The following is a 16,061-nucleotide window of genomic DNA, read 5'->3' on the forward strand; positions in this document are numbered from 1 at the left end:
AAACAAGAAATTGCGCGAGCAGAAAAAGTCGGCATTTAATTTGTTAAAAAGGCCAACTAAATGCAGCGGGACAAAAAACAGCAACGCCAACAAAAGCGAACGAGCCGACTGAATTTTTCTCGAGCTCTTTTTGTGCATTCCCATTTGTTGCTGTGGAATTATGTACCCAAGAAATTAGTATACAAAACTTTGCTGGCTGGCAGGCAGCGCAAAAAACGGCAAAGGCAACTGCATCAACAACTGCAACAACAAAGGGCCCTGGCACAAAACTTTGTAAATTCAATTTGAAATACATACAAGTGGGCAGTAGGTGGTGAACAAAGGACAGAGACAACGGTGGACAGTAGTCGCAACTGGCGAGGAGAACTGGACTGGACTCGACCGGCCAGCCGAACAACTGGACACTTGGCTCCCGCCCAGAAATACCCAACCCAACCCAACCCCAATCCAACCCAACCCAACCCAAGCCCAACAATCCCGTCCAGCACTTGGCGTCGCAATTGTGCGCGACTTTGCGCCTATGCATAAATATTTAATTAACTGCAGCGCATTATTTTAATTAGGTGTAAAAACTGCCAAACAACGAAAGCCAGCGACAAATTGGGGGCTCGGGGGACTCAGATACAGATACGGATACAGATTCAGATACGGATTCGCTTTCAGACTCGGAGATGCCAGGGGCTAGAGGTGACTTAATGGCTGCTCCTGAGCTGGGGGCAATTGCTAAAAGCATTTCTGGCTTTTGTGTAATGACCTGGTACCGGGCCACGCCCCCGCCCCCCATTAGCATTTCCATGATGTGCTGTGCCCACCAGTTCACCAGTTCCCAGCTCACCAGATGACGAGCTACTGTAGAGAGATCATTCGATCTGCGTCTCCTGACGCATTTGTCTTTCTTTCGTCAAATTGACCTCAATTTCGCAATCGCTCACACACATGTACATACGAATGTGTGCAATGCACATATGTAAGTAAGTGCATATAGGCACAATCGCACTCTCACTGGCAATCTTTTAGCGCTAACTCAATCGCAAATATCCAGTGCGTGTGTGCGAGGGCACATAAATTGCAAAAGCCAGTAAATAAGACAAACACACACGGAGCGCAGGGTCTTTCAGGGCAGAGCAACAAAAGACGAGGCGAGACTTGACCCAATTTCTAGCCAGGCAGCAGCAGCAGCAGCAGCAGCAGCAAAAAACAGAAACTGAAACTGAAACCGAAACGGCAGAGGAGCAGCAGAGCTCCCTTTGTTGGAGTTCCACTTGATAAGTGAAATTCGCAGTACAGTGTACACACACGCAGCGCAAACTGGAATGCACTGGCCCTGAATGTGCACACAGTAGGATTGAGGGGAATCGGATGGGCTGGGATCGAATGGGAACGGGATAGGAAACCACACATGCCAGAAGAAATAAACTGCAGCTGCAAACTTCAAATCGCGCGCTGGCCTGTTGACATTTCAGCGACAATTGAAGGTTGTCTGGGCCAGAGAACCCTGATAATTGCCGGGGCAAACAGGCTTATCGAGGGATCCGGGGTGGGGGCCAGGGCCAGGGACAGGGACAGGGACAGGAACAGTGGGGCCGGAGCAGGGGCACTGGGCTGACTCACCCAACCGCCTGACCGGCCAGCCAACTTACATACATACGTGCAGCATACAAATCTGACTAAAACCACTCAAATTACAGAGCACACCCTGCAAACACCCGGTCATACTGCTGCAGGATGTCAATTTCATGGACCTGCACGCCCTGGTGGAGTTCATCTACCACGGCGAGGTCAACGTGCACCAGAAGTCCCTGCAGTCCTTCCTCAAGACCGCCGAAGTGCTGCGCGTCTCGGGACTCACGCAGCAGCAGGCAGAGGACACACACAGCGTGAGTATAGGCCACCAGGCGCCGCAGGACGAGCCCCTCTCAATGGCAAACTCATTGCAAACCGCCACCCATCCACAGCATCTGGCCCAGATACAGAACCTGGCCAATTCCGGCGGCCGCACGCCGCTCAACACGCACACCCACTCGCAACCACATCCGCACCACGGCTTGCTGCACGACGACGGCGGCTCCTCCACCCTGTTCAGTCGCCAGGGAGCGGGCTCGCCGCCGCCGACGGCGGTGCCGTCGCTGCCCTCGCACATCAACAACCAGCTGCTGAAGCGCATGGCCATGATGCACCGCAGCAGCGCCGCCGCCGCCGCCGAGGAGTCCTCCCATGCCCATAAGCGGCTGCGCGGCTCGGACAACGGTCTGCCGCTATCGGGCGCCGTTGGCAGTGGCAGCAACAACAACAGCCCCGACTTGCCGCCGCTCCACGCGCGCAGCGCCTCGCCCCAGCAGACTCCGGCCGACTTCAGCACGATCAAGCACCACAACAACAACAATACGCCGCCACTAAAGGAGGAGAAGCGTGAGTGTGTCCCAGCGGGAGCTGGACTACCGATCGCCATTGGTGGCCACGGGCACTAATCGCATTCATTTCCCCGCAGGCAACGGACCCACAGGCAACGGCAACGGCAACTCTGGCAACGGCAACGGCAACGGCAATGGCAACGGCGCCAGCAATGGCAACGGAATCTCCATCAGCGACAAGTTGGGCAGCCTCACACCATCGCCGCTGGCTCGAGCGGGCGCCGATGACGTCAAGTCGGAGCCCATGGAGCTGGTCTGCTCGAACAACAATGCCAATGTGAACGATGAGCACAGCAACGACTCCACCGGCGAGCACGATGCCAACCGCTCCAGCAGTGGCGACGGCGGCAAGGGATCCCTGAGGTAGGAGCCAACCCTTGCTAACCCTCTGCTATCTGCCAAACCTAAACCTATCCCTGTCCCATTGCAGCTCCGGCAACGACGAGGAGATCGGCGACGGACTCGCCTCCCATCACGCCGCCCCACAGTTCATAATGTCGCCGGCGGAGAACAAGATGTTCCATGCAGCCGCCTTCAACTTCTCCAATATCGATCCCTCAGCGTTGCTAGGTGCGTATGAGCAACGTGCTCGCTGGTCCAGCTAGCCGACTAACTAACGCTTACTCTTTTGCTCTTCTACTCTCTTCCTCTTTGCCTATTGCCTATTGCGTATTGCCTATTGCCTATTGCCTCTCACCCTCTTGTGACCTGGCGGGTTTGGGCCAACACCAGGTCTCAACACACAGTTGCAGCAGTCCGCTGACCTCTCCGTGTCCCCTCAAGGTGAGTCAGAACATTTCTCTATCCGTACTCTATTGTTCCGCTCTATTTGCGCTCAAAAGCTCATTATTACATTTTTTACATCAAATGCAAATGCAAATGCAAGTACCAAAATAATATACCAAAGAGTCTATCCAAGTCAGATACCAGAATACCAGATACCAAAAGAAATGAAAGGCTAAAAGCAAACGTAAAACTAAAAGTAAAGAGAATACGAATACAAATCGAAAAGAAACCAAAAACCATACCAAAACTAAATCCAAACCAGAGCCAGAATCTAAGTCGAAATTACTAATACAAAAAACAAAGCAAAAAAAAAAAAAATGCTGAGATCATTTGATTGCCCGTAATTTTGTTGAATTTTGAATCTTTTTCGTTTCGTTGTAATTGTCAGTATGGTCGTTTCCGTTTTATCTTTTTGTTCTTTTGTTCTTTTGTTTCTTTCGATTTTTGCGTTTCGACTGACTTGAGGACACACACATAGTGCATGCATACATGTCGCATATGTATGCGTGTCGATCAGGAGCAGGACTTTTGATTTAACTTTCGATTTATTTCCCGTTGGACTCAACTCGAATCCGCACCCGCAAAGTAAATGAACGAACCCGAACTTGATCCTTGGAACCAACGGCAGACCCAATCAAACCGATCCACCTCCCCCCACCAACAAAAACCAATCCTCCGGTTCGTTGCGATTCCAAGTCGAGTTCCCGTCGTAGCGTATCAAGTGTATAAATTTCTTTCTTGTTTGATTGTTTCGATGGTAAATGTTTTCATTTGTTTCGGTCACACTCACACCCTCACACACGCACATGCCAGAACTGAAGAATCCCCCAACCCCCCCTCCCCCCGGGCCAGACACCATAAAGTACCCAGCAAGTACCGCCCACCCAGGAGATTCACCCGACCCCCCTACCAAATGAAAAGTACCTGCACATGCACTTAGACGGTTTTCCATGTCATCCATGTTGCGTACTAAACGATGCTGGCCTCAAGATGGCTTGACGCATAATGAACACTGCACAATGAATACCGCATAATGAATAATGAAGAATGAATAATGAAGTATGTGTAATAGCAAAGCAGGGTAATTGCTAAATAAACGCCAGTCGCGAAACTTTGGCAAACACTCAAACATCAACATGCCCGATTCAAGCCCAATCGCCGCTACGCCAGTTTGCTTGATGAACTCCGCAAAATTAATTAACTCGCTGCTTTCCAGCTCATCTGCCAGCCGCAGAGTGTTTAGCAAAATTCTATCACAAGTTTCGCGCCACACCAGTTGCGGTGTGTGTGCTGCGGTCAGGCCGCAACAATTCGAGCCCGTGGCAAGTGCCCCACATGGCGGCAGAGCGGCAAAGTGGCAAAGCGGCAGAACGGCTGAGCAGACCCCAATCCCCCCCAATCAAACTAACTACGATTACAAACCGAATGCTACACGACACACTGTGACTTTTATGTTTATTAACCGCTGTTGTTTCGACTGCGCAATCCGCTTACCATTCCATTTGTGTTCCGTTTGTGCTCTGCATTTAATCAGTTTCGTTTTGTTCCTTTTCGTTTCGTTTCGTTACGTTTCATTTGTTCGTGTTCCTTATGAAAAACCCAAGTAAACTGATCAAACACCAGCAAAATGTACTACACAACAGCAACACGCACCCACCCACACAATGCAACACACACACACACATGCCAATACACGCCATATTATAAACACACGCATAGATGTTTCAAAAAGCGTCCCAAAGTTAGAAATACTAGTAAGTTTCGTTTGGATCCGGTTTACATTCCCCGGCCAAACCGCCGCCACTTTTTTGTTCTTTGTAACCCAAAACAGAATGGGTCAGGAATTAGAAATTAACTTAGCTATGATTTTGGTAGCCTTCTCGATTCAGTAATGTGTCTATTTTCCATTCGTTCCTTTCGTTCCGTTTTATTTCCGTTATTCCCAGTTTCAAGAATATGGCTAAAAATAAATAAAACACTAGACATGACACGGGAAAAGCCCCACAGAGAAGCAAACACCGAGTACATTTTGCAATCGAAATTTTATTGGTGTGAACTTTTAGTTTCCATGTAAAACGCAACGCATTTGAAGATCGAATATATACATACCTACATAATATATATATATATTGAATATTGAACTCTTTCCTTTATTTGTACGTCGTCGTGCTTGTGTCTAAAACTATGTAAACCCCACCCGAACCAAATTAACCACCCATCGACCCGATCCCATTAGCAAAGTCAAAAGAAAAGCTTTATTTACAACAATTGCATTCGAACGAATTTTCACATTAATTTTCAATGTGTCTTTTGTTAACAACTGTCGATGCCCCCGCAGCCTGTGATGGAGCGAAAAGCGGTTTTCGTTTAGTTTACCACCCAGTTAACCCCTGAAATAGACACCCCCATTGCCCCATTGCCCCTGGGTCTGTCTCTCTAGTCTGTCTCCCCTCGAATTCGGCCACACTTTGCTTTGAGCACACATCTGTTCACGAAGCCCGACCAAACCCCCTCAAAACCAAAAACAAAAACCAAACCCAACAAGTAACCCACAATCACACACTCAAACCCAAACTCGCCGCTACGAATACAGAAGGCGGTACATAACCAGGTTCACAGAAGTCCTTTGAAAGCCTAGAACCTCTGCCCCTTGATCCCTGATCTGAGTCCCGAGGGGTGGACGGATCAGCCCTAACTCAGCACATATTGGCAATTGTTCACTCATGCGTACACAGTTCACAGCAAGGTACAGTCACACCAGGCGCGTCTCGTCTCGTTTTATTCCGGTCCGATCCGTGTCGCGCCTCTCGTTCCACACTCGAAACACAATACGGCCACACTGCAGGTTCACTTGATTACTTGGCCACGCTTACTCACAGCACGCACACACACACACACACACACGCACACACAGGACTCTCACACTCACAAGGGGGCCCCGTGAGGTAATCTTGATAGAAGGGGCAAGCCCTTCGCCTTTTTGAGTAGTCGAAAAGCACACACTACACACTCACCCACCACCCACTCACACACACACATACATGCCCGCCCACACACAAGCACACATATACCCACACACATACATGAACTATATTATGCGCTCAAAAACACAGCTAACAAAAAGATCACCAGAGGGCACTAACACCGAAGTTGATCGACTAACGCTAATCTTTATTTACTTTCCAATTGTACTAACCGACCAAAATTTAAAATTCCCCAATAATCGTGAGATCTATATATATTTATATCTACCTACCCACACACGTATATATCTGAGTCAAAATATATACATACATATTGTTAAGAATTGATCGATCTAACCCCCCTGTATACGTATATAAATCCGCTTTACTAAACCCCCAATGGAACCAAAATCAAAAATACCACCACTGCCCACAGAGGCGACCAAAGCAGACAACTCGATACATGAAACAATAACACCCAACGCCCCTCCTTTCTCCCACCTCCCTTCTCCCAAATCAAAAATCAACCCAACCACCCAACCACCCACACCACCACCAGCACAAAAGAACACAAACTGAGATTACCAACTCAAGCAACCACTCAAGGCTTCAAGTATATAAATTTGATTGAGAAACCGCTTTAAATTATGCTCTATATATACATATATATATTTGTTGCTCCTATTTTTAAAACCAAAGAACACAAACACACACACAAACACTGTGAGAAAAGGAGAATTCAGAGTTATATCTTACGCTTAGCAAACCTAGAATAAATTATTTTAACTTCCGTGCGAAGTATTCAAAATTCACTAATTTTAAGATCCACAATTGGTGACCAAGGCAATATAAAAATTGAAAATCGATAATCGAAAAATGTATCCATTACTAATCTATTTAAGTTAGCACCTAAGCACACAACCGAATTAAAAGCTGTGGATGGATTGGTTGGGATTTGGAAACGATGTAAATTTGTAAATCGATTGACATATAAAATATCAAAATAACAGCGCCAATCCGCCCACAGCCCAAAGAATACCAAAACGAAACCAAAACAAAAATTATAATTTAAGCACAATGTACATTTAACGAAATTCCAAGCAAAAATAAGTCAAAATTTAAACCGAAACCAGAAAATGCCACTAAGATCCCGGAGAGAGATGATGATGGTGGAGACAAAGGTGATTTGGCAAGGGGTTTAATTCTAGTGCTTTTTAAGTGACACAACCACACACAACCCCGAACTCCCTACACACACAACTCACACTCACAAACACAAACACACACACAAAGACACGAGGTAAGGGAAGCCAAAGAACCAGAACAACACAACACACGTACAATAAACGCGATACAGAGATGATATGAACTTCTTATGGTGACGGTGTTTTACAGAAATGCACCCACACACACACACAAACACGGAAACATACACAAGCACCCAGACACACACACACAAACAGACACAACAACAAACACTCCACCTACGTCTCTGAACTCAAATGCTCCTCCTACTATTCCTCCCTCTAATTTAAATTGCCACACAACACCGCACACTATGGTAATGAGTAAAACAAGAACAAACCAAACTACAATAAACAAACCAGCCAACCCAAACCAAACCAATACCAATACCAATACCAGCCAACCAACAAGTACCTCAAACTAAACCTAAACCAAAACCAAAACCAAGCCAATACCAAACGAAGAACCCCAACAATTTTGCACACGTTGAGTATCGGTAGAGTCCATCGTGCGATCAGATCGACATCGATGTCCATATGTATACGCAGCTGCCAAGAAAGAATGAATCGATTCTGACCTAAGCTGTGCTGGAACTGAACTGAATCACAGTTGCAGTCGCAGTTGCAGTCGCAGTTGCAGTCGCAGTTGCAGTCGCAGTTGCAGTCGCAGTTGCAGTCACAGTTGCAGTCACAGTCGCAGTCACGCAATTCGGTTTCGAGTTGAATGGTGAAGAACTGAAACTGAATCGTCGTCAAACAATCAAAAAGAAATTAATTTCTCACATTTGCCATGCGAAGCCAACCGTTTTCTTTTCCACATGCCACTTACCCGATATCCCCAGATATCCCCATATATCCTTCGATATATCCCTTCCTACCACACCATCTACTTCTTTCTCTCTCTCTCGCTCTATCTCTCTCTCCGCCTTTCTGTATATCTCTCTTTCTGATGTCACGAAATCCGCTAGAAAAACAGATTGAACAATCGAAAAATAAATCCAAAGTTAAATTAGCCAGCAGCTTTTCTTAACAAAAGCTAAAGCAGAAATGAAGCAAACTTATATATTTGATGCAAAAAATGCTAACGAAATTCGTTTTCTGATAACCATCCGGCAATACCACACATGAAATCAACTGAAATTAAATCAAAAATTCCAAAAATTTCAAAATCCAAATCGAAACCAATGAGAAGTCACGCAAAATTGAGACGAAAAAATAAAAACCAATTCAATTCAATAACAACTCGTTGTCCTTGGGCTAATGCGACGTTTTCTGACTTTTTTCCCCACTTTGTCGTCAGGTAAACTGACGACAAATGCTACAACTACTACAACAATAAACAACTTGATTACCAACAACAACAACAACAACTACGATTACTCTCTACCAACAAAAAACTCCAACTCTCAAAAAACTCCATCACCAACAACAACAACTCTAACAACAACTCCAACAACAACTCCAACTCGACCTACAGCCATCACAAGTGCCTCCGGCATCTGTGGCCTTAACCTCTCCACATTTGCAGCCAATGGGAGCAGCAGCGGTGGGAGCAACGGCGGCCTCTCAATGTCCGCCCTGCTGCCCCAGCAGCAGCAGCAGCAGCACCAGCAGCAGATGTCGCAACAGCAGCAGCAGCAACAGCAGCAGCAGCAGCAACAGCAGGGCAACAGCTCCAGCGGCCAACAACAGCAGCCCAACGGGATCCTGGCCTGCAGTACGCCCAAGGCCAATACGCCCACCACCACACAGCAGCAAATGTACGCGGCGGTGATGGCTGCTGCCGCATCCGCGTCCGCCTCGACGAGCGGCAGCGCCAACAGCTCGCTGAACAACTCGAACTCGACTTTGAACACCTCGGGGGGACTGAACAACTCGGCCAGCGGCGGCGACGACTTCCGATGCAATCCGTGCAACAAGAACCTGAGCTCCCTGACGCGCCTCAAGCGGCATATCCAGAACGTTCACATGCGTCCCACCAAGGAGCCCGTGTGCAACATCTGCAAGCGCGTCTACAGCTCCTTGAACAGCCTGCGCAACCACAAGAGCATCTACCACCGCAACCTCAAGCAGCCGAAGCAGGAGCCAGGCGTGGGCGCCACCCAGGCGACGGCCAATAGCTTCTATCACCAGCAGCACCAGCAGCAGCAGCTCAACCACCACTCCTCCTCATAGGGCTTCATGTACTTTGACTACCGCCAGCAGCATCAGGCCCAGGTCCAGCACCACCCACACCCACACCCGCACCCGCATCCGCACTCGCATCCGCGCCCGCATCCGCAACACGGGGGGTTCTCCAGTTGAGGGGGAGCAGGTTTTTGTTAAGTTTGAATGATTCGAATGTCAAGCATATGTAGGTGTAAGGCGTAGGAACACATACACACACTCATACACTCATACACTCACATACCCACACACCCACACACTCACACTCAAGACGGTGCTTTTTGTACACATTAACTATTAAAGACCAGGACGAAGGAAGCGAATGTGCACATACACACAGTCTAGGCTAGTTACAATTAGTTGCCTTCAGTAGTTGCTAAGCACAGGATACACAGTTTATACAGATTAAATCGATAGCTGTTAGTAAACCCCCGACCAGCCCCTCCCCTGTAAAGTTCCCAGGAGTTTGGTATGAGAACCCCATTGCCATCCCGCTGCCCAGTCCCAGTCCCGAACCCAATCCCAATCCCAATCACAATCCCAATCCCTGTCCAGGTTCACTGTTTGTCGTCTTAATACGGTTAAGTAGGAGCTAACAGAGGTGCCCGTAGTGAATTCTTCGAAATGGCTTTAACTAAATACAATTTATCCGATGGACAGCATATTCTGTATACACCTCAAGATAGGCGCCAATTGCACATCGATTATAAAAGAGGGAAATGTGAAGCGTTAGACGTATGAATTATCTCTCTCCTAAAGTTAGACTAAAATAGAGACCAAACTGCACTTTTTTTTACCATTACGAAGTATATGCATAATGTTAAAGAGTTACGATTTATATATAGCTGTAGCTGAAGAAACACACATGTTTGGAAGCTTAGGAGTTTACAAGGAAAAAGGAGCGACGAGCAGGGGGAGCGACCGACCGAACGACCGACCAATTGCAAAGATCTTTTCTTTAGTACTTTAAACTAGTTATCAGATTCTGAATAGTTAGGGTTAAGCGCACAGTAACACACGCACACACACACACCTATTCTCACACGAATCACGACGCATATGTATGTCTAGAATAAAGATATGTTTAACCATAGTGTATTCTTTTTTTTTTTTGAATTTTTTGTATATTTAATGTTAGTTATGCGAATATCGAGTAATGATACCGAAATGTTGACCGGATACTTTGATGATTAAGCCTGTGTTCGTTAATTTTTAGTGCTGCTAAGTAAAGATACAGACACTTGTTTGTGCGTAAGACCTATGAATACAAGCAAATATATATATATATACATATAAACACCACACACTCACACATCGCCAAGCCAATGCAGCTGAGATCCATGTACCAGCGCTTGCGGCTCTGCGCGAAGAACTCCACTTTCTACTCTAATTCAATTCATTATATTTACAATAAACGTCTACACATTAAAGCGATATTTCATTTACCCCGCTCCCCAGGCCACTCCCCCCAAAGCACCCACGTCCCCCAGCCTCGGTGTTGTATGCATGTCAATCGAGGCTTTGTCATCAGCGATCGTGGGAAACCTAACGAAATAACCAAAAGAAGGGACCGATAGAGGTCTATAGCAATCACTCTCTATCTCTATCTCTGTACGTCCAGCCACAAACTCGTATCATGCACATATTGTCCTCACTCATAACCATACATCGTAACCTAGATCGTAGTGCCAGAACCTGGCCCTTTGGGCAGGTCAGTGTAACATGTCCTGTGTGCCTAGTCGAGCCGAGCCGAGCCGAGCCTAGCCGAACCAAACCGAATCGCATCGAACTCTGACCCCATCACACTAATCCGCCACTAATTCGTTCACCTCGGGTCGAGCGCGAACTTCGCCCATTTTAGGAACCCCCCAGAATCAGAACTACTACTAGTACTATACTAACACCTCACAATCAACCAAGCCACCAACTCGAACCCTCTGCTCCGCTCCACTGTGAGGGGCGGTGAGCCCCCAATAAAGCGCTAAGTATCTGAATCTGAATCTTAGAGGTGCCTCCGATCCACTGACCCCCTAATCACCAACCCTCGCACACAACCGAACATTGGAATAAGCCCCCTGTGTGTGACCCACCCGTTCCCAAAAGCACGTTTAATCTACCGCACATTTGGTTCTTTTTAACCAGTCCCGACACCCTGACCCCGACCTCGAGCCCGAACCCGAACCCAAAACCCCAAAACCCAGAGCCCCACCCAAAACCCCCACCTATGCAAACCCAATCGAACCCAACACAGGCAACGGTGCTGCGATTGAGTTTGAAAAAAAGAGACACTAGTGACAACCGCAAGAAAAAATTGACAACTTGCAAGTAAACAAAATAAAAACCGAAAAAAAAACAGAATAACTAAAAGGGAAAATCAAAATAATACTAAACATTTTATATATACAACAAATCAATCAGGCCAAACATGTTTCAAAATTTTGCTAAACTTAACAAACAATTGAAAAATCACAATCAAAATCGAAATCGAAATCGAGCGAAAAAATGAACGCATACAAATTGGAATTGAAGTCGAAATTGAATCGAAAATCGAGAAATGCGAATCGAATCGAAAAAAAGACAAGACAAATTGGTTTAAAGCATCCACGAAATTCGTGACAAATTATCAACGATCAGAGCACACCCAAAATTGGCAAGATAGACACCACAAAATTATCCACCAGTTTACAAGGTCGTCCCCAGGGTCGTGGCAACTGCAACTGCACATGCAACTGCAACTGCCAACGATCGGGATGCAAATTTCCGAATTCGAGCCGAACCGAACCGAACCGAATCGAATCCGATTCGGACTCGGAGTCGAATTCGAATTTGAGCCGAGTTCCCCACCTGTGCAATTCGAGTTCAAAGTTCAACAACAACCATCACAAACTAGCCACAGCAACAGCAACAACAACAGAAACAGCTACAGCAACAAAACAGTCAACCGTTTTATTACCATTTTATTTCCATGCGTTTTCCCCAAAAAAAAAAAATACCAAAAACCAAAAAAAGGAAATGAGAACCAACCCGAAACCGAAAACCGAAAATAGAAACTTCGAAAATGCGAGAATGCGAATCGCACTCCGAAAACGAATCTGAATTTAAATCTGAACTCGAAAAGCGTTTTTTCAACACAAAATTCCTTGATCAAAACCAATGAGAGCCAGATAAATTCCGCACAAAAAATAAAATGAAGCAACCGACCTGAGCAAAAGATTGAATTAAAACAGTTTATGGAAAAGCAAAGTTAGCAAATGTACATTGTTTTGAGCCTGGATTTGTTAGTGTTATAAAAGTAAACCAAACAAACAACAAACATACAGATACAGATACAGAAACAGATACAGATACCGATACAAATGCAGATAACAGATACATTGACATGGACGAAGCCACACTAACACCACAACAAACTAGACATGAACGCACCTACTGCTACAACCAGTACTACTACTACTACTACTACTCCAACTACACACAACTAAACAACAAGAAACAACCCAAACCAAACCAAACAAAACCAAACAAACAAACAAACCAAATAACAACAAAGTCAAATATACAGAAAAGTCACTATTGTCTCTTTTTTTCTTCTCTTCCTTTCTAAATGACCGTTTAGGTGGCAGCACCGGCAGCCTACTCAGTGGCGTCATTGTGCCCGGCGGTAGTGGTGGCACCCCTAGTAATAGTAGTAGCAACAACAACAACAACAGCAACAATCAACAACAAAAAGTAGAACAACAGTCATCACCACACCAACTCCTCCAACAACAACATCATTCCACACCACATACCAACAGTCCACAACTGAAGCAGGAACAACCGAAGTCGGGCGGCGGGAGCTGCAAGTCCAGCGACCTGCACATTGCAGCGGGCAGTGAGCGCAGCCTCTCCCGATCCTCCCAAGGAATGCCGGACGCCGGCGGGCACAGTGCTACGCCCTCGCCCACCGCCGCCTACCACAAGCGCGAGAGGGAGCGCGAAAGAGAGCGCGAACGGGAGCGTGAGCGGGAACGATCGCTCGACCATGAACGCGACTTGGAGAGGCCAGGCGGCACGGGATCCCCACCACCGCCGCCGCCGTCGCACCACTCACATTTCGGCCAGCACCCACTGTCGCTGTTGCCCAGCCACCACCAGTTGCACGCCACCCACCACGAGCTGAGCGCCGCCGCCGCCCACCATGCTCACGCCCATGCGCATGCCGCCCACGCCCATGCCTTGGCCCGCGCCGGATCGCCCATGGAGCACCACCACCTGTTGCACCACAGACGTGCCTCGCTCTCGCCCTCGGGAGCCGTTTCCTCGGCCAGCGGAGCGGGTGGACGCGGCGGCGGAGCCGGCGGACCAGGTGGACCCGGCGGCAGCCTGCTATCATCTGTACGCGCCCAGGACGTGGCACAGGCCAACAGACTCCTCCTGCCCCTGCCCCTCAACGCCTGCCACCGGTGCGATGTGTGCGGCAAGCTGCTGAGCACCAAGCTCACGCTGAAGCGCCACAAGGAGCAGCAGCACCTGCAGCCGCTGAACAACGCCGTGTGCAACCTGTGCCACAAGGTCTTCCGCACGCTGAACTCGCTGAACAACCACAAGAGCATCTATCATCGCCGCCAGAAGAACCACCACTCGTATTTCCACCACGGCGCCGGTGTGAGCCAGGCGGGCAGTCCGGGCAGCCGGCTGCATCAGTCCCTCAGTTCGCTGAGTGCAGCAGCAGCGGCGGCCAACAATAGCGTCAATGTGGGCGGTGGAGCGGTGGGCGGGGCCGGGGGCAATGCAGTGGCTGCTGCTGCAGCCGCAGCAGCCGCGGCGGCCGAACTGCTCCTCTCTCCGATCGTTGGAGCCGCTGCCGTGGCCGGTGGCACGGCCAGCTCCACGCTCCAGCTGGCGGCGGCGCACCAGCAGCAGCAGCAACAGTCGTCGCCGGGCATTGTCAAGCCGTGCATGGACTTCTTATAAGATCAGCAGCAACTCTTGCAGCAGCTGTTCCACGTGGCGCTCAACAACTCCGCGGCGGCAGCGGCGGCTGCAGCGGCAGCAGCAGCGGCGGGCGGATCGGGAGGAGGCCCAGGAGGAGTGGGAGTGGGAGTAGGAGCTGGGCCGGAGTCAATCAACGGAGGCGGACAGGAGTACGGAGGAGTGCAGGGGCCCAGTGGCACGCCCACTGTCGATCTCACCCAGCTGGAGCATTCGGCCGGGGGCGGTGGATTCTCAGCCGCCGCCGCCGCCGCCGCGCTGCAGCACCACCTGCCACACCACCTAGCACACCAGCATCCGATGTCCCACCAACATCCCCACCAGCTGACGCACCCACACCCCCACCCCCATCCGCACCAGCATCCGTATGAACGCATGAATTTACTAGACCAATAAGCGAGGCGCCAGAAAGTATGCTACGAATGATGATCGGGCATCAGACACACGCACACGCGCACACTAAGGCACACACACACACACACACACACGAACACAAGGAAGGAGGATGAAGCGAGGAGGAGGAGAAGAACCGACCGAACGAAAAAGGAGCAGATGGAGATTAGGACTACTACTACCACGTAGACATTTCAATTTCGGATCTCACAGAACGGAAAATTCAAAGACTTTTTCGGCCAGAACAAAAACGAAAGAAAACTAAAATACAATGGCGAACATCGAGACAAAGCAATGATAAAATGAAGAAAGCGCAAGCAAGGAGAGGAAAGGAAGACAAAAAACATTTTTAGGCAAATGGAAAAACTGTGATTATTTACGACTTGATTATAAAGCAAGCAAAAACAAAGGTCTTTTACGATAAAGCTATATAGCTATATACAAGCATAATACCACACACCGACACACACGCACTCACACACACGCACACTCATTCAGATCGCGCTGGAATCGGACTCGTTACATATAAGGATTTTTTTTGACCATCCCAAATTGGGATGCGAATAGAGAGTTTGTCACTAAAAACTAGATTAGGAGAAGCAGCGCTCCAACGCTTGGAGCCTGGAGCACAGGATAGAAGACTGTTAACCATGCCACATGCCACATGCCACATGTCCATCCTCATGCTCATGCTCACATGCCCCACACACGCCCCTGAGTATTACCCACTAAATGCGCTGAATGCCAACCCATCGTCACCCCACTTTGAATCTGAATCTAAATCCGATTCTGAATCCGATCCGGACCGAAAGGAACCGATCCCCATATCGATGTGGGCGGGATGCAGCCGGGGATCACACTGAATCGAAATCACTGAACCAATGTGCAACATTTCCCGGTATATCTGTACAGCTTCTAACTATTCTATCTTCCTCACCACTGCACACTCATGAACAGAAAAAGAACAAACAACCAATGCATATATATATATTTTTTTTTTGTTTTTTGATATCATTGTAAGATATGAGATATATATATATACAGATATATATATATATAAATATATACATAAACATATGTGTACATTTAGCAGCCACTAAATATTCATCAAATGAGTAGCAAGG

At 48.0% G+C, this 16,061-nt stretch overlaps 1 protein-coding gene across 9 annotated transcripts in view; it reads left to right on the forward strand.

The window, feature by feature from the left end:
• Nucleotides 1-16,061, forward strand: part of LOC6555769 (broad-complex core protein) — a 49,653-nt gene that overhangs the window by 21,848 nt on the left and 11,744 nt on the right. For 3 of the 9 annotated variants that reach the window (XM_026982144.1, XM_026982147.1, XM_026982148.1), the window contains exons 3-7: nucleotides 1,689-1,877; nucleotides 1,956-2,409; nucleotides 2,489-2,774; nucleotides 2,842-2,981; nucleotides 3,144-3,194. In XM_026982144.1, the coding sequence (XP_026837945.1) occupies nucleotides 1,689-1,877; nucleotides 1,956-2,409; nucleotides 2,489-2,774; nucleotides 2,842-2,981; nucleotides 3,144-3,194 (1,120 nt within the window). Of the gene's footprint in view, nucleotides 1-1,688; nucleotides 1,878-1,955; nucleotides 2,410-2,488; nucleotides 2,775-2,841; nucleotides 2,982-3,143; nucleotides 3,195-8,704; nucleotides 10,477-13,186; nucleotides 15,934-16,061 lie in introns of those variants that run through there. The other 6 variants (XM_026982142.1, XM_026982143.1, XM_026982140.1 and 3 more) reach the window with 5 other exon arrangements.

This window comes from Drosophila erecta, unplaced genomic scaffold, assembly GCF_003286155.1.
Source record: "Drosophila erecta strain 14021-0224.00,06,07 unplaced genomic scaffold, DereRS2 tig00000126-arrow-pilon, whole genome shotgun sequence".
Lineage (NCBI taxonomy): Eukaryota > Metazoa > Arthropoda > Insecta > Diptera > Drosophilidae > Drosophila > Drosophila erecta.